The 19,660-nt window shown below is 42.8% G+C and overlaps 2 protein-coding genes across 2 annotated transcripts in view; one reads left to right on the plus strand and one right to left on the minus strand.

Moving 5' to 3' along the window:
- The first annotated feature begins 4,468 nt into the window (after window positions 1-4,468).
- The window catches only part of LOC140848550 (uncharacterized), a 38,674-nt gene continuing 23,482 nt past the window's right edge, over window positions 4,469-19,660 (plus strand). The window contains exons 1-4 of the mRNA XM_073232678.1: window positions 4,469-4,545; window positions 6,319-6,703; window positions 8,799-8,854; window positions 12,914-13,025. Of these exons, the coding sequence (XP_073088779.1) occupies window positions 4,469-4,545; window positions 6,319-6,703; window positions 8,799-8,854; window positions 12,914-13,001 (606 nt within the window). The 3' untranslated portion in view covers window positions 13,002-13,025. The remainder of the gene's footprint in view (window positions 4,546-6,318; window positions 6,704-8,798; window positions 8,855-12,913; window positions 13,026-19,660) is intronic.
- The window catches only part of LOC140844947 (uncharacterized), a 205,728-nt gene continuing 205,031 nt past the window's right edge, over window positions 18,964-19,660 (minus strand). Inside the window, exon 5 of the mRNA XM_073218347.1 lies at window positions 18,964-19,177. The gene's annotated coding sequence lies outside the window, so the exon portion shown is untranslated. The remainder of the gene's footprint in view (window positions 19,178-19,660) is intronic.

Genomic DNA, 19,660 nt, shown 5'->3' on the forward strand with positions numbered 1-19,660 from the left:
ATACTCCATCAATATAGATATATACCTATAAACAATTAGCAGGGGAAAGATGGGGAAAAGCACATGGAAAACATTCTAGCTGTTTCAGTAATCATGTTAGGGCAATGCTGTTAGTATTATTATTTTGTTGTGTGTTTATAAATAAAACAAATGAATAACTAAGGGATATTGTAATTCTAATATCCTCTGTAATCATAATTTTCAGTATGTAAGAAAGAAGATGTAGTTGTAATACAGAAGAAGTTAAGTAAAAGTTCTGTATTACTGTAGTCCAATTGTTAATACCAGTATGACACTCATAAGATATTGATCTTTATTATGTATATAACATTCTATATATAATATGTGGAATACATATCCTGCTAACTCTGTCCACTGAAAATCCCTAGAAATAATAACCAACTCAATAGTGATGAACATTCCTAGCATACAGACTTTGATCTTTTGTTCCAAAAGAAATCAGATGAGCCTGGAGCATGTTTTCATAAGAATTAGGAAGGAACCCATCCGAGATCACTGACTCTTCTCACGAGGACTCAGCAACCAAACTCAAAACACTCTTTGGTCAAAGATGACACAATTTGAGCTTCAAGAACAGTAATTACAATGGATTGACACCTATTGTGTAGTAAAAAATTAACCTTACCTAAAGAGAGACCTGGTCTTTGCCCTCATCTCCTGGAAAGTGATTTCTAGTCCCATGGAATGTCCTGCCTGATAAGAGTCTTTGTTTATTTGGGAGCCTTGGGCCACACAAGATAGACTAATAATGTGCCTTATGGTTGGGGCTTTGAGCCATGCAGTATCAGCTCGACCTCTGGGGACCTAGAGGCTAAGGCTAGCTTTGCAAGTGGTCTGTGTGAACAAGTCCCAATAATAACTCCAGACACCAAAGCTCTGGTGCCCTTCCCTGATTGGCGTTACTTGGAGCAAATTATTGCTTATTTTTTTGGGGGGAGAAGTTAGCTCTGTCCAGGACTCCACTGGGACAGGACATACAGGTCTACATGTGGAACTTTTCTGGATTCTGACCTATCTGATTCTTTCCTTGGCTGACTTAATATGGATCCTTTCAAGGTAATACACTGTAACTGTGAGTATAACAACTTCCAGTGAGTTCAATTTAAGTAAAGATAATCTTCCTGTTACAAATGTATATAATTGTCTTACATTTTTTGGTCTTTGTATAGAAGTACATTCTAAAAGACATAAGCAAGTATCTTTTGAAGTTCATACACTGCATTAGTGAGAATACAACCTAAGATGCTATAATATGGACACTCAAAACAGTGGCTGAAACAAAATCAGAGTTTATTTCTCTTTAATATACAATGTAGAGAGAGATGGGTGGCTTTTCTTCATGAGGCCAGTGAGGACTCACTATATTGTTCCACCTTCTCCTGAGTGTTGTTCTAAATATTTGGCTGAATTTCCTCCCCACTACCTGTCTGCAGAAAGGGAAGGAGGAAATAGCGGGAGGCCATCTAGAGGTGGCACACATTATTCCTGCTCTGTATGCTGTTGCCCGGAACCTAGTCATTTGGCTATGTCCTGCCATGTGGAGTCTAACTAGGTCACTGTGCTTCCAACTATTACTCAGGGGTTATTTTAATGAAAATTAGATGAGAAGAATAGATATTGGAGATGAATTACCAGTCTCTGTCACCTGTACATTAACCTAATAATATCTGACCTATCTGTATAACCTAGGGGATCCCAGAGGGTTAATCTGACATAATTTATTCTTCAGTATTATCTGCTGGAATCTGGTGGTCATTACGTTTCTCTTAGGTGCTCATATGAAGACTTTTAAAAACCTGGTCCAGACCCTCAGTCAGAATCCTGATCAAGTTCATTCGTCTTACTTTGCAGAAATGAATGACTTCTTTCTGTTTAGGAAAATTAGATTTGAATTGTTCCCTTTCCTGTCTTCCTGACATACTCTTACACCTTGGAGTTCTTCATAGATTAACACCTTGCTAACTTCCTTCTAAGCTACTCCCAGTGGTGTGAAATAAAATTCTTGCAAGGCAAGAGACAGTAAAAGAAAAAAAGGAAAGAAGTGGAGCCATCTCAACAAGTCTAGAAAGCAGGCAAAAACAGAGTGAAGAAATAAAAAAGGAAAATTGAAGTTCACTTTATGAAAGAAGTTTAGCTACATCAAGAAAATGCTTCAAGTCATTTATTAAATGGATGGAAACGATGCTACTATCAGTGCCCTTTACATATGCATCCTTGTGTTTTGCTTTCTTTTATTTTATTATCATTGAAGGTAACTAGAATTGCAAACATCAGCTTCTCTGAATAATCACTACAAAGTCTCCCAGAAGAAAGGCAAGGGCTATAATCTTAAGTTTTTGGATGTCTTCCCAGTTAAATGTCAAAACAGTAGCTTCCCTTGTGATAACTATTCTTCTTTACTCTATTGAAAAGCCTCTTTAGTGCTTTATTCTGAATAATTATATATCATGCTTGACTTTCCTTTCACATAATATGAAAATTTTTGTTTTCTTTTTTCTATGGTAACAGCTGAGTTACTTCAAGTCTGTTCCTTTTCTCTCTTAAGTATGCATCTATTTTCTGGACATAGGTGCATGTAGGGAATCTGCAAATACAAAAAGCCAAAGAAAGTATAAGCAGTTGAGATGAACAGAAACGTGTATCCGCTCCATATTTCATCCACATCCTATCAGTTTGCCTTTTTCTGAAACCATATATATATTCACACCCTGGGACTTTCCAGGTGCGGTTTACCCCACACCTTGCTTCTCTCATTCTCAGGCTTCTGCTCCTCTTCCATCCTTCACTGTCAGCCCAGTCCACCTCTATCTGCATGCCTTCTCTGATCCAGACAGCGTCAGGTGTTCTTGTCTTTGCTAGGGGATGGTTCCCCACTATTAATTCTTTTAGAGTAGGCAATTGTAGCCTATCTTTGATGTTTTCTAAAAGTTCTTCATAATTTTCACATTAATGATACTTACAAAATTGTTCTTTTTCATCAGGTTATCTGCTTTTGTAATCCTTATCTGTTGGGATCCTTCTTTTCCTGAAATTTTGCCATAAGGTAAGTTCATTTTCCTAGAAGAGTCAGGAACCCCAGGCCAGCTGATTGAAAACACCAGGGGCTGGTAGACAGCTCAGCAGGGAAACATTTTGGTTGTTGCTCTAGTCCTATCTTTGGTTGCCTTTTTACCCAAAAAGCAGGACCCATAAGTACCCTAATGGGCAGTTGATCACTGTTCCAGTAACTCTCCACTGGAGAGTTACAGATTATTTTATTCTGAGTATATTTAGAAAACTGTCATGTTCATCTGCTTGGACTTTTTTTAAATTAAGGTATCATTGATATACAGTCTTATGAAAGTTTCACAGGAGCAACATTGCGGTTGCTACATTCCCCTCTATTATCAAGTCCCCCCCACATGCCCCATTGCAGTCACTGTCCATCAGTGTAGTAAGATGCTATAGAGTCACTACGTGTCTTCTCTGCTGTACTCCCTTCCCCGTGCCCCTCCTATATTATGTGTGCTAATCACTATCTGCTTTGACTTTTATCAGTAAAGAATACTTTATTCAGGGATCTATGTGGCTGGTGTTGATGAGATTTGATAACAGTCACAAAGTAGCTGGTTTATTTTCATTATCTCATTTCTTCCAATCCATAATAAGTCCTTGGGGAGGGACAACATCTGTTCCAGCAAGAAGAACAGCCACAGGCTTCTTGTTGGTGTTCTCCAAGCTCCAGACTCCAGGGAGATCAGCAGCGCCCCCACCCCCATTTTTTGGCTTCCCTAGATTTTTATACAAATTTTATGGAAAAGTGAATTGTAATGTTGAGGTGTTAATTAGGTATCAGAATACTGTGAAAGATAAAAATGAACCCCAAAGAAAGAACTGGAAAGGGAAAAGGAAAGAAACAAGGACAGTATAGAAAAGATTTCAAAGACCTTTAAAACCACTAGTAAATTATCTCCTCAGAGATTAAAAATTCTATAATTAATATCAAAATTATCCTGCTCTCAAGTACTGAGTTTATTTACTGTTAAAATATTCATATTGTGCCTTCCTAGATTGAGAGTAACTTTAAAATTTTAGGCATTTAGATTTAGAGTTGAATTCACAGTTTATTAAAGTGTGGAATGTAATTCTCTAATGTTCTTGCAACTAAGTCTCAAAGCTCTAGAGGGTACATACTGTGTGGGTAAGCTAATATCCAAACTTTATAATGTATGTCATCATTATAAACAATTAGCATGTGAAAAATGATTCCCTTTTTGGTAATAAAACAACACTGAACATTTAACAAACATTCATTGAGGGGCTCGTGGGTCCCAGGTCTAAGGGTAGGAAGAGGGTGGGAAGGAGGTTAGGGTTAGGATGGATGGGAATGCAAGAAGGGTCTGGGCAGGTAAGGAAATTAACAAAGCACAGTACCTGCTTTCAAAAGGTGTTCACAGTCCTATGAGGGATGGCAGGGAAGGTGGAGGAAAGTGAGAATGCCACTGGTGTGCTGGCAACTGTACTGGATACTGACAATGCAAATAGGTAGCCTTCAGTTTTCAAACTGCAGAGCCACTTTTATGTGTGTGTGTGTGTGTGTGTGGTGTGCATTCTTATTCACCAAAAGGTAAGTTCATTTTCCTAGAACAGCCAGAATACACACACACACACACACACACACACACACACACACACACACACACACACACACACACACATATACATATATAAAAGCCAGATTCCAGGATTTTACTGCAATGACCCCACCTTAGATGATCAGTGGCTATGTTTTTTTTTAATTTAGGGCCTATAATATTCCTACTTTCCAATCAAAAAGTAGACCGATTCCACATATAAAAACATATTTCATTTGCTGCTGCTTAGAAAGCTTTTTTAGCTCAAGAGTTCTTTGCACTTCTAAGGAAGCTTCACAAGTGGAAAGGCTGATAACGTCAAGAACATGCGACTCATAGCCAGGAAACAGAATTTCATTCCAGCTCCATCACTCAGAAACTAGAAGGCCCTGAGCACATCGCCTCCCCTCTCCAGCTTCAGAGGAGAGAATGCACAGAGCACTTTGTGTACTATAAGTGCAGAAACATAGGTCCGTGCATGATACCATTTTTCCCTCATGAAATGATGAAGGTGGGTTTACATTAAGACTATTCACCAAAAGCACGCGCTCCACAGGGGTAGGAAGGACCCAGAGCAATTCAAATTTTCACTTCCTGATTAGGCTGCTAATCCTGAACTGAACTCTAATCCAAGTGGTACTTTGCTGTGTGAGTAACTGTCCAGCGTCCCTTCCCTGCACACCTCTCACACTCGGCCACATTAGCCTTCAGTAAGATACAACGCACTCTAGGTCTTCCTTGACTGTGCAAAGCTCCTTCCCTGCTCTGGACCCAAAATCTGGCACATTGCTAACCTCCCTCCGTAGAGTTAACACTTAACATATTGCACTATAATGACTGCCCCCTCAATAGTCTGGGAACTCCTTGAAGATGGAGATCATACATTATTAATCTTTGTACCCCAATCGGAGTACCTGGTAGAGATGGACGTGGTTTATTGCATGCATGGATGGGCGCGCGCATATAAGCCATCATTCCTGCCCACAAAGAACAGAACTGTGACGTACACCAACTGGGTGCTTTTGTGAGTCTCCCCAAAGTGCTATCAACATATTTAATAACAGCTTTATTGAGATACAGCTCACATTCTCCACTTAAATTGTACAATTCAGAGGTTTTTAGTATATTCAGAATTGTGCATCCATCACCACAGTCCAATTGCAGTGCATTCTCATTACCCTAAAAAGCAGCCCCTACCCATTAACAGCCACTCGCCATTTCCCTCTAGCCGCTGGCAACCACTGATTTTTCTGTCTCTACGGATTTTTAATTCGTAGACAATAGACATAGCATCAAATATTAGAATGCATCTCTTCTCATGATTGAAAAGAAATAAAATCTGAAGCAGCTTTGACTTAGTAGAGAGTCAATCTCCTTCCTCTGTGACCTTGCGCTAGTTGAACTGGTTTTCGTTTCTTCCTACCACGAAGTTTAGACGGGGAATGAGGGCACCTTCAGGCTACAAAACAAACCAGCAAAAACACACAAGAAACCCCTCTGGCTGTAATTGTAACAGTTCACCCTAGGTAGCCTTTGCCGGGCTTCCTTAATCGATATCTTTAAATAATTAAGGTTTCTCAGCACCCTGCTGCAGGCTCTGCCCTCCCAGGGAGAGAAGGGCCCGAGAGAGGATTCCATGTTCTGTTTTCCTCTGGGTCGTCTATTTATTTCTGGGCGGGCAAAGGAGAGAAGCTGTAGAACCCAGGAGCGCGCCCTGCCCTGCAGGATGCCTCGCCCAGCCAGGGACCCCACCCTACCGTCGCCCCGCGCGTCCCCGGCGCGGGAGGGCGGGGCTGGGGGCGGAGCCAGCAGCTCGGGCAGCCAGTCCTGGCGGCGGCGCGTCCCAGGGGTCCCCGGCTCCCGGGCGCGCAAGGGGCGGGGCTGCGCTTGACAGTGGCGATCGCCGGGCAGCGGAGCCCGGGCGCGGCGAGCTGAGCGCAGCGCTGGGAGCGCGGGGTCCCCGCCGGATCCGGCCCTCGGCGAGGCGCGGTAGCCTCCCGCAGCGGCGGCGGTGTCCGGGCGATGCTGCGGCTCTCGGCGGGCGCCGGCGTCCCGGCCTCTTCCTGAAGGTACCCAGCCCCGCTCGTCCCCTCTCCGCGGGACTCCGCGGCGCCCGCGGCGCGGCTCTGCGGGGCTCGAGGCTCCTGGAGCTAGTGGTGGGCTGGTGAGCGGGGCGGGTGGGGCTGGGCGGAGCCGCGCCGTCGGGCCGCCGGCCCCGCGAGGCGGGGGGTGGCGCCAGAGGAAAGCGGGTGCGGGAGGAGGGCGGTCTCCGGGAGGCAGCGGGCGGCATCCTCATCCTCCATCCTCCTCCTGCCTCCTGTGGTTTGCAAGAGGCTTTGCTCCAGGAGAAAGTTTGATACTGAGACTTGAGGAGCCAGACTCGAGGGTCCCCGCGGCCCGCACATCCGCTGCCGGGGACGCCCGGGTCCCGAGGATGGGCATGCAGGAATCCTTAAACGCTTTGGGACCCCTAGCAGCCTACTTGCCACGAGCGCTTCCTTGAGGAAATTCCTCTGTGGGAATCCCCTTTGGGGAGGTGGCTTTCCGGAGACAGAGCCTCCAGAGCTCCCACGCTGTGGCTTTTGCTTGAAAACAGTGCAGCGGGTCTGTCCCATGTCCTCGCCCCCTAGAATGGGAGCTGCAATGGGTGCTATCCGTGCTCTAAGAGCTTCACATATTTCAAACGACCTTCTAATGAAAGATCCTGAAACACCAGTGTGTCCAAGGCGCCCGTGATTACTTTTGTCAAATCTTGGCTATTTTCTTACTGCCATGTGCTTCCAGTTTTCCCTGAGTGCTGGGCGGGTGCTGTGGGGCACAGGAAAGGGAGGAGAAGTTACAGCTCAGTTATAAGGGGGAGAGGTGGCAACAATGAATACAGAACACAAGTACCCACTTGAAGATAGGAGAAAGTTTGAACCTTCAAAACAAGGTGGATTAGGTGGGAGTTATTTGCTTTACAAAACTTACTCTAATGCAGAGAAATACAGTCAGAATTGAGCGTTACACAAGATTGTAGGACCACATCATCAGTTAGTAGCTCACAATAGAGGTGGTAACAAGTAGATATCACATGGGATGGAAATTAACAAATATATATTGATCCTGTTTGATTCCAATGGATCTTATACTTTTCAGATCACATGGATTCTGGCATTTGCTTTGTTCATTTCTTCTCTTCTCAAGACATATTCATACCATAAAACAACTTTAAAAAACCAACTTTTGTGCCCTAGAAACACCCTCAGCTAAGGACGTGGGCATTTTGTTCTGGTTCCTGTTATATACACTATAGCAGGTGGTAATGCCACATCTGTAGGAACATTTGCATCATGAAGAGAAGGAAATTTCCTTAGTAGTGACACACGTGGTACCGAGCACATACTGTGTGCCAGATATACTGATGGGGGTAGGATTTCGACCTGGATCTCCTTGATCTGCTGATACTCTTTACCACTGTCCTATGCTGCCTCTCATCCCCTCTTGAGAGAGCGTTCCCCTGTGTTATAGTAGGTAATCCAGATATGGCAATTTATACTATCCCTACTGGCTTCCTGGATCAGACCCCATTCTACAATATTCTCTCCCTCTGAGAACCTGACACTGCATGCCTGTGCCCAGCAGATACTCTGTTCAAAGAGTGACATCAGGAACTCCCCAGACTCCAGCCCCTTCAGATAAGTTGGTTCTAGAAGACAGGTAGCCAAGTGTTTCCTTCCTTGTAACTTCAGGAGCAGTCTCTACCCTCTCAGTCATCCAAGCCTGTTTTAGCTCTGTACACACAATACACACCACCAGTTGGCAGCAACGCAACCTGGCAGTGTTCACATTGGCACACTCATCTTCCTGTACCAACTGTCAGAGAATTCCTGACACAGGCCAGCCTACTTTAAAAGGAAAACCTGAAACAAAGTTGCTGGAGAAGGCGGTATTAAGTTGAGGGAATCCCTGGATTCTCCCCTGGGGACCGGAAAGGAAATTACCAGAGGACCCTAGGAGCAGGAAGCAGGCCTTTTCCATAGTGTGAAATGCCATGCATTTGATACAGTCTGTTGTCAATACTATTGAAGATATGTGTCCACCATATAGACACCCTTTTACCTCCTGTCCTGGTGATGGATGTGGCCACACACCTATTTCTGATTTGATTACTTCCTTTTGCAGACTTGCGGTTGTCACTTGGCTGAAGTGTCAAGAACTGATGTCAGAGTTGCGACACAGTACGTTTTGAAGCTGGGCCTAAAAAAACTATGTCTGTACAATCTGCAGAGAAATCATATCATTTCTCCTCCTTAGGGGTGTGTGTTCTCGTCCCCTGATATAGTTTTCAACTCTCTCTGGTTCCAAAATGATTTACAGTACCATGCCTAAAAAGAAATAGATGCATTTTTGAGCTGTGGCCATATGCTGCCTGGAAACATATCCCAGTAGCTGGCATTTTACTCATGTTACCCTAGTGCAGAGTCTCAAAGTCCTGTATGCAGGCTTTGGGATTTCAAATGGACTTTCCTATCTAATTATTTCACTCCATGCCCTGTGGCAGTTGTCAGGTTTCAGTTTAGAATACAGTCCCAACACCTTCCCTCCAATATCTCTAAACTGCCAGAAACTGTAACAGCACTAATTAAAGCTGGGAAAAGAGAACATGAGATTTGCTCATAGTCACACTCTTGAACCGGAATGGAAGATGTACCAGAAACACTGCTGGGGATGAAGAGTGAAGCAGATGTCTTTAAAATGACTAGTTACCCAGAGAATTATACCAAACTATTGACATCACACAGTCTGCCTAAAGTTGGGTTCATGCAAATACCTCATGAACTTAAAATGGTCCAGTGTCAACAGATTTCCAGTCTGCATTCTATTCTGTTTATAAAACTTGTCATTAATTGCATGCCATCTTTATTTCCATATTTCCTCAAATCTAAAATACCATCAGTTGTAAGACACATTATTTTGTCACACAAAAAGAAATAAGATACTGCCCATTATATTATGACATGCCACTTTAACAATGGTTTTCCATGACACTGTGTGAGTTGGTCACACTTATCTTTTATTGCTTTCATGTTTCCTTCATTGCTTCCTGGGGTTTTGATACTTTCTCCTGCTGGTCCTTTCAGTTTCCTTGCTAAGAGTGTGATCGGCAGTGGGTTTGCATATATCTTATTAACAGACCATAGCTCAGATTCATCTGTGTGTCTTTCTTCAGTCTGGTAAAGCACTTGAATCTGTCTTTGCAAGGTAACAGGAAAATGCCAAAAAATAGACAGATGTGTTGTTTAGTAATATAACATGTGTACCCCACTGCTTTATTTCTGTGCCTTGGTGCATACAAAGAGACATCTTTCAGTTAAAATCATAGCCTAATCTTTTTGAAAACCATTTAAATGGCAATTAAACAGAACATGTACAGTGCCAACAATGCCCATAATTTAGCAGAAGTGGCAACAAAAATAGCTGTGACCAAGTTTGTTCATGTGGCAGAGCAATGACAATTGTGCTGTGACTACTGTCATTTTGTAAGCAGTTTTAAGATACTGCCAATATTAAGACTCACCCTGATTTCAGAGAAGTTAAAATGTGAAGAAAAAAGCCTTAGCTATGAGATCTGCTAGTCTGTGTCCTTGGTTTCCTGAACCCTAACCTGCCTGCTTTCTTGCATGTGGTCATTCATTCATTCATTCATTCATGTAGTCGTTCATTTGGTTAGACTTCAAGCTCCTGGAGGGCAAGGACTTCTTCTCTTGTTCTCTACTATATGCCAACCACTAGAAGAGTCTAGAACACATAGTTAATCTGCTCAGTGAATGTCCATAGAATGAGCGAATGAAAGTCATTCTTCCATGGAGTGTCATAGGGATGCATCAAGGAGTTGACTGTTCTCCTGCTGGTCGGAAAACATTCTTATAATTATGAGATTGACAGAAATGCCAAACAGAAAAAGAGTGAGGCCAGCATTTAAGTCTTTGATTTTATTTACAGATCCCTATTCAAAGTATTCCATGCTGTTACAAAACTAGTGCAGGGTAGAAGAAATTCCATTGTAACTTTTATTAATCTTTGATTACTGAAGGAATCTGTAACAACTTTTATCTTGGCCCTTTTGTATGATCCAAAATAAAAAATTGCTCGAATTTTATGCTTAGTTCAATTTCACGTACTTGTCCCACTGTGTACTTAAACATAGCTGAGAATTCATAGGTACATACTGTTCCCGCCATAGGCTGTTCTGTCACAGACACTCAGTGCTGGTGACTTTGGATGCACATCTCCAAGAAGACTTATGTGTATATGTATTTCAAGGCCTTGCCTATTGTCCACTTTTTAACCCCAAAAAGGGCATCTTGACATTTTGACAAAGAAAAAGACAGAAAAGGGAAAACCTTGAGAGGCAGTACAGACCTCCATCTATCAGTGCCTCTGCCTCCTTACTGCCCCCTAGTCAAGTCGGCTGTACTTCTAGGCCAAGGACAGGAAGCTGGATGAAGATGCAGCAGAAGGAATGGCAGGGAGGCTCAGCTTAGCAGAAGCTCTGCGGCAATCCCGAGGAGCTGAGGTAATTAGCACAGCCCAGATAACCTCCAAGTCCGTGACTGTAAGACTGGATCTGCAAAAACACCCAGACTCCAGTCCAGTGACATGTGTGACCTCTGAAACAAGTGCATAACCACGAAGGTCACTCATGAGTTCCTAAAATACATTCAGTCCGCCCGCTCAGGGTGAGAACATGACATGGGCAGAAGTTCACCATGGCCTCTCACCATGTGCCAAGGTAGCAGGTGCCATGACTGGACCCGGCAGACAGACCAAAGTTGATTCTTTCATACAGTATAAAACAACAATTAAGTCCTTTTGGTTATATGCCAAACAAACTTACATATAATTACTTTTATGAAGTCCTTTAAAGTGGGCCAGACAAATGACAAATGACAAAATTTAAAACTTGTTTTTACTGAACACGTAGGATGGGATCAAAGAAAAACATAGTAATCTTAGCTGCCAATTCTGTGATTATGTGGGGTGTTTTAATGGTGCCCAGGATTTGTTTTAATCAGGTATGTTAAGATATGCAGATGTAGAAATGACTGCCACAGTGGGATAACTTTATTATGCTCACAGTCCCCCAGAAGCAAGAGGCAAAGAATGTCATGCAGGGACACATCGGAAGCACTGGGGCCCATTGAGAAGCAGAGGAAGTAAGGGGAATTGTGGACAAGAGCCTCTCTTGTGGTTTCCACTGGAAGGAACAGGAGAGGCAGGACAAGCAGGCATAAGACCAGCTGGTATGAATAATTTCAGAAGGCTTTGGGGCATAGGGCTGCCCTCGTCTGACCCCTGACCCCAGAATGATTACAGCAGGTGGCTAGTGCCCTACTTGTGAGGGCCAATAGAGGAGGTGGTTGGGAGCATGGACTCTGGATTGATTGGCTTGCTTAGGGAAGGCACTTGGAAGACCAGTTGTTTGTCTGTAGGAATGGGCTCACCCTGGGAGAGGCAGCCCTGCCAGCATCATCAAGGCCCCAAGATGTCAAAACATCACAATACAGAAAATAAAAGACAGTGAATACATGGAGATGAATGAATTCGGTCCATGTCCACATGGAGGATTCAGTCAAATGTGCCAAAATGCCTGGTGCTGGGCCTGACGCATGGCCCTCTCATCCAGTAAACATTAATTAAATATGATCGTGGTGCCAGATGGTCCAGCCATGCTCACAGTCAGTGTTTTCTGGGTACTGGGGTCAGGGGCTCAGTGTTCACCTCGAGAGAAAGAAAATATGAGAAACTGCACAGTACGGAAAAGATTCCCAGGGAAAAAATGAACCACCCCGGTGAAGAGGAGGCGAGCACTTAAATCTGTAACACATAAGTGAGCCTTAACAAATACATCTTTAGCTGTAAGATCTTAAGACCTGTAAGGTAATTATGTTCAGAGTAAATCCTCATTCACTGTGGGTTTGGAGTATCAAGAAAGGCAGGAGGCATGAACATTAACAGGCAACTTTTAAAAAGGGCATCTCTCAGAGTAACACTGGAGTTGCCAAATGAATTGTGTGCTGCAGATGTGCTCTGGAGTAGACTTCTGCATGTAAACTACTCAAAATAGCATGAAACATACTTTTTTTCTTGACTACTTGTCAGTACTGATCAGATGATCAGATGGTGCACATGCACATAAAGGCCTGGTGCTGGATGGAATCGTATGGATGCCATCAGCAGAACGCAGTGGTGACAAGCCTAGGCACAGAATGTTTAAAATGTACCTTTATTTTCAGGATGCTGATGGAGGGCAGCGATGAGTGGAGCAGACATGGGGTTAGACTCAAGACATTACTTTTAATGATGAATAGAAGGAGTGAGTGATTGGAGAAGTGTTAGGATGGATGGGTAAGTAAGTTAAATGTGTTGCTGCTATCGTGACTTTTCTGTATGTGGCTGGTTAATGATTACAATGTCTTTAAAGTTCTATGACTTTTTCTTGGGATCTTGACCATGCATGTGAAGAAGTAGTCATGAAAACATAAGCAGGTGGTCAGTCTCAAAAATCTCAGAGGGGTAATTTCTCCAGCGAGAAGTGAGATTGCTCTCTGCCTCCCATTCATTCCACGGTGTGACTTTGCACACATCTCCTTTGCATTGTGCATGAGCCTGTCTGTGTTGATGGAAATGGTAGGAATGTTTTCACTGGAGCACAGCTGCTCCCCCATCGGGTTTCCAAACTGACATCGTAACTCCCTAATTAAAGTAGCGATATTAGCTTAAACTGGACAGTGAAAGCTTTTCTGCCTGGCTTATGTTGCTGACATAGATTTGATGTTGGTCAGGACAGTCCTTGGGTTTATCCACACCACTGAAGTGTGTCTGCCTTAATCCAATATATTTTATAGTCCAGGATTTGTGGCCTTTTAACCTCTGGTTCCATACATGAATTAAACCCATATAAAAATGGAGTAGTTAGTCAAATGCAGTAATGTGCAGAAACATTTGAATTGTCCTAAAACTGTATTGAACAGTTGAATCTACATGAGTGCTGCGTCTTGCTTTCAGATATTTCTCAAAATCATTGACACTCAGGAGTCCTTTGCTTCTTGGAGCCCCTCCTTGGCTTGGATACTTGCACATGAGATCCCCAAATGGGAGGAACAGCCTTCCTGGAGCTGTTCTAGGTGTTTGCATTCTGTTTTAGCTTTAACCTTTACGAATTTGGGAATGGAGGGGAAAGAGGCATATCTTTGCAAACCTTTTGAGCCCTAGAGACTAGGAAAGGGCCTGAAAATGGTAGGAGTTTAATAAATATGTACTGAATTAGAATATATTGTTTGCCTGATTAACACAGGAATTTCCATCCTTTGGCCTGAAGATTCTTATTAATTATGAATAAAAGTCTTTATATAATGCTTTATAATTTGATAGTTAAATCACCTAGAATGAAAAATCAAGAACATCAAAACTGAAATTTTAACAAAAAGAAGTCATGAAGATAAACATGCCTTTACAAATTTAAAAAAAAAATCTGTTACAAATGACCATTATTAAAATTCTATGATACTGAATTTAAAATTAGAGTAAGAATAATAGTATATTCTAGATTTTGGTATAGATTATCTAATGAACTTAATTTCATACACACAAATAAGCAGTATAGCTTTGAGGAAATATCAGTTACTTAATAAAGCTTACTAAAGTACAGAATTAACAGTTTGAAGAAAAGAAAATAAAAAACAGAAAAAGTAACACATTTTAGTCATAAACAAATACAGGTTTTCCTCACTATGCAAAAGTAGAGCATTTCTATGAAACCTTTTGTAAACAACTATGACATAAAGCAAAGAACAATTACCATTTTGTAAAAGCAAAAATCCCCTTCAGATTTCTGTCAGCTAGTGACAATAGGTACTAATGCAGGTCTTTTGTAAAAGCAATTAATTTCAGATAAGCCATAATGTTACATGTTGGAAAGAAGATAAAGAAATATGATAATAATGGATACATGTCATTATACATTTGTCCAAATCCACAGAATGTACAATAAAATCCAGAGTGAACCATGAGGTAAAATGTGTGCATCACAGGTGATGATATGTCGCTGTAGGTTCATCATTGTAACAAAGGCACCACTATAGTGGGGGAGGCTGATGATACGGGAGGCTGCGCATGTGTGGGGCAGGAGGCATATGGGAAATGTCTGTGCCTTCTCATCAATTTTGCTGTGAACCTTAAACTGCTTTAAAAAAAAAAGTCTTAATAAAAAAGGAAAAGGAAGGGAGGGAGAAAGGGATGGGAAACAGGCAAAGTAATGCATGTATCCCAGGTCTGCAGGCAAAGAAGATTTTTCTGAATGTTTCTGTCATACAAAAGACAGATGCACTCATATACAGAAAATGGAAAGCACTTAAGTAGTGAAATATACTGAAACAATTATAAAAGGCAAAATGACAGAATGAGAAAGAACATGGCTAAGGAAAACCTATTGAAAATATGTAAGAAGTTGATATGGATATGAGGTTGATGGCAGGAGTAGTCAGATTCTAGTCTGTGGGGTTGAGGGAGATGAGCAGACATTTTGGACACTGAAATAGAAATGTTAGATCATTACGTGATAGGTCCAGAACATAAAGCATAGACATTAATTGCCACCACTTCAAGCGGCAGTTGATGCTTTTTGTAAAAATCAAAGCTGATCTGGAAAGTTGGGGTTCTGTGTCCAGTGACTTTTTTTCATTTTTTGAAAGAGTAAAACAAAAATAATGACAATAATCCTTCAGTTGCCACTAGAGATGGTAAATCCTTAGAGACTTTTTTCAGAAACCACTTGAGGCACAATAGCATATCAGGATTCTCTTCCTTTACTTAGATGTTTTTCCAAGAGGTAGACACAACTTCGATAAGAGACCTTGGTTCAGACATTCACAGACCCTAGTAGCACTTGAGACCGGGTTTCCACCTTAGTTGTATCTCTTAAAAACACACTTATCCAAAATACTGCTTATGGCTTTGAAATTTGGTCTCAATACAATCTTCCCTTTGGCATTATCCTCTTATTTCTGAGGGAACCGGAGTAGAGGCTCTATGAGTATGGCACGGGAGTGGAGAGTGACTTTCCTGACTGTGGAAATGACCAGGGTAGAGGTTGGGAGACCCCTTGAGCAGTGGCTACATTATATTAGGCATGTTTTTGGGGGTGGAAAGAGCTCAGACTCAGGAAGTCTTGGACCTACCACCCCCTCATCCACAGGATAAGTAGACCAGTGCCCTTTGAAGGCTGTGTGGCTAGGACTAAGCTACAAACTTTACGTCCTCTCCTTATTTAATCCCCACAGCAGCCCCCTGCACAGGAGATCTGTTATTATCTCTATTTTACAGGTTAGGAAACTGAAGAAAGAGGTTAGATGTTTTGCCCAATGTCACTTCGGTGGCAGGTGAAGAAGTTGAAGGAAGATGCCTGCCTCAGTGTGGGACCCAGACCCATGCCTTTAAACCCCTGCATTGTACCCGATGGGGTTCACCTGACACCCCTGTCCTAGCTCCCTTGTTTGTAAAAGGGGTCCCTTCATTCTGCTGGGCAGTTTCCTGTGCATTTGCAGGAGAGCATTTGTAAAATATCTCAAGTGCTGATGGCCTGCTGCGGAGCAGTTGCCTATTGCTACTGTGGCTTTTGTTTTTGGGAATGAGTGTGAGGTACTCATCTGGTGAAAGTCCCGGGTATTTTTTGCCTCTCGGGTTAAGCCCTGTCCTGTCCACTGCTATGGCAACTGCTGTAGCAAGCTGTCCACCATTACACATCTACAGGAACTTCCCTACTAGGCTCTGGAAGTCCAGTCTAGAGCCCTCTCTTCTCACCGGAGCTGTCTGTCTTACCCTACACAGAGTGTCAGCTGAGTGGGAAGCAGCTCAAGTAGAAACAGAAGCCCTTTAAAAGGGGGTGGAGGGCGCAGAGCAGTATTATTCTCTGCAGGAGTCTGCACCCACTCAGCAAAGCAGTGGGACCAAATCCACCCACACCTAACACGCCGGTGCCGAGAACTGGGGAACTGTCATCTTCATTTGCTATCCTTTGAGTCCTAGATATGCTTTCTTCTTGAATAAGAATAAAACCATAGGCAACCTGTAGTTTACTCCAGAAGCAATAACTAGATAGAAAGAAGGCTTTTAATTAGAGGTTCCATAAGGTCTTAAGTAGTTCGCAGACCTTAAACATTCATGTCAATACATTGTAGCTAGTGAAACCTACATTGTATTCCCCCAGTTCTTTGACAAGATCCTCAGGCATCCACTTAGGAGTTTTTAGAAATCAATTACAAAAGTGCTCTTATAATTTCACAGGTCCAGCACCATGGGCATGTGACACGTGATTAATACCTTAAATACCTGATTAATGTACCTTAAATACATTATCATGCAAGTAATGTATTCAATATTGAAAAAATTTTAATTTATTTGAGCCAGTAGAAGAAAATACAAACTATCCATGATTCTACCTCCTAAATATAATCACCGTTTGCATTTTGCATGTTTCCTCCCAGATTTTTTTCACATATAGATACCATGTTTGTAACAATTGAATCATTTACTCTGCTATTTTATAAGCTGATTTTTTCATATAGCAGAATTTATCCCGAATGTCTTTCCATGAGAGCAAATCATTACATAGATTTTTAGACAAACTGAAAGTCATCAGACCTTGGTCCCTGTGTTTGGAGACACTAGGAGAGCCTCCACCCAGCTCTGGGCTGAGGACTTTTGTCCGTCTGTTCAGGACACGCCCCTACCTGGTGGAGTTTCCAAGTAGCCTGATCTTGAGTTGGCCTCACTTGTGAAGTGAGAGCTGTATGCCTGACCTCCTACCTCTTCCTGGTACTGGGACTCGTCATCATGACCTTCCCAGTGTTGTCATGGTCTTCCCAGAGTTCGCAGAGTCATCCATGGCTCTGACGTGGAAGAGCAGGTGAGCTTTTCTGCCTTCATCCTCTGATAGAGGAACGTCAGGGGACACACAACCCTTCCAACTGGGCTCTTGAATCCAAGCCCGTCTGCTGTTCAAAGGCTGCCACTCGGCATGCGGACACCATCCCCGTCTTATAATTCACATTTCTACAGCTGGTTCTCAATTACAGCTCCCCCTGGGAGCCAGCACACCAGAGATAATGGAATCCCACAGATAATAACCAATCTTATGATAGGGCAAATCTCCTCTCCCTCCATCTTGCAACTAGAGCTGCTCATAAATGGACTGATTTGTTTCTCCTTTTATTTCCCCTGATTAGCCCCTGATTCAAAGCCTAATGAGCAGTGAAGCAGCCAAAATTTGGTTGCCAGAGAGATAAGCAGAACCAGACTATCTTTAAGATCCTGCCATTTCATAGATCAGTCTCTGAAACCTCCCACGACTTCACTGTGAAGAGTGCTAAGCAGTGTGTTTCATTCTAGTAGAATCAGACACTAGACTTTGGTTCTTTATCCAAATGTTTTACCCAGGCATGTATAGATTGCTTTTGGCTACCTAGGTTCTCCAAAAGCCCATCAAAGCTCTTCAAACAAGTTCCCACTCATTTATGTTTCTTTTTTAAACACTACCTTAATCTCTTCTTTATAGTCATTTTGCCTCCTGAAAAAAAAATACATGTGTGTCTATGCATATATAGAATATACAGACACACATTTTAAAGAATGAATCAACATTCCCCATTTTCTAGCCTCAAATGTGCTTGCTCTTTCACCTTCCGACTGAAGAGCCTGAGCCTCCACCTTGCGAGACGCCAAGGGTGCTGACGTACATGCCCTTCGCCCCCTGGCCCATGTGGGCAGCTGTGCCCCCCGTTACCCTCTCTCCCCCACGAAAAACCCTCGCTCAGCATTCCCATTTCTCTTCTCCCCTTTCTTTCCTTTCAGGCAGTGCTTTTTTCTATTTCCTGGCATTTTTGTCCTCTCAGCAAGGACATATGGTGTATTGGAAAGAATAGACTTTAAGACCGTGGTATTTTCTGTGACCATGGCAGCTGTTCAAGTTTCTGGAAACAGTACTACCTATTTTAGAATTTTTTTCTTTCCTAAGGGAAGCCACTCGGCACTTCGCCTTTCAAGACACTCTTGCAGCAGTTGTGTTGCATAACTGCAAGGAAGGGTTCCTGCCCTCTGATGACATCGTAATGCTGCAAAGGGCCATTTTGATTGCGGCGTGCTAGAGCACTTATTTCTGAGCACATTTACCCCATCTTTACATTGTAAGTGGCTTATTGCATAGCAGTGGTAGTGATTCAGGCCCTGTGGGATCACTCCAGCCTATTTGAATAAGCTATCAATAACATTAAAAGCTCTCCCAGATGCTGACATTTGCCAGCACTTACCAGCTAGTGCAAATTGGACGAGTGCCTTTGGGTGTTTTCACATTCTCCTCAGTGTTTGTTAAACAGTTGAGGTATTTCTCAGAAATGTCAGTTGGACACAAATGCATTGTAGTACGGGCTTTCAATCGTATCTTTACTGAAACCGTAGAACTTGATATCTTGTTGGGTCATGTCCTTAGCACTGAAAAGGAGTTGCTGGAAGTGTTGAGAAGAAATATGTGAATTACCCCCATTTAGTAGAAGACAGTCAAAGCTGGCAGAGCCGCCCCAGCCTTCCGCCAGGACTGGGTGTGAGGACTGTTGATTAGGAGGCAGAGAGTAGCCTGTGTTCCTGCTCTCAGCTCCCTCTCAACACAGGGCCCCAGACCCACCGGCCCCGCACAGGGCCAGTGCCAGCAGAGAGCCACTAGATTAGAAAGCATGAGACACAGTTCAGAGCTAAGAAAGCCCAGGGAAAATGGCTGCAGAACTACCGATTTCACCGGGATCCCGGATGACATGCAGGACAGCAGTGATTTTTTTTCTCCCTTGAAGTTTATGTGAAACACAGGCAACATGTATGTATTCTTCCTCCCTCCCTCCCTGTTCTTTTCCTTTCAGAAGAGAATCTGTAATAAACTTTTTAAAAGAAACCATAGCTAAAAACTTTTCAGCCCGCAGAAGTGTATCACATTTTGA

Source organism: Manis javanica, chromosome 1 (assembly GCF_040802235.1).
Source record: "Manis javanica isolate MJ-LG chromosome 1, MJ_LKY, whole genome shotgun sequence".
NCBI lineage: Eukaryota > Metazoa > Chordata > Mammalia > Pholidota > Manidae > Manis > Manis javanica.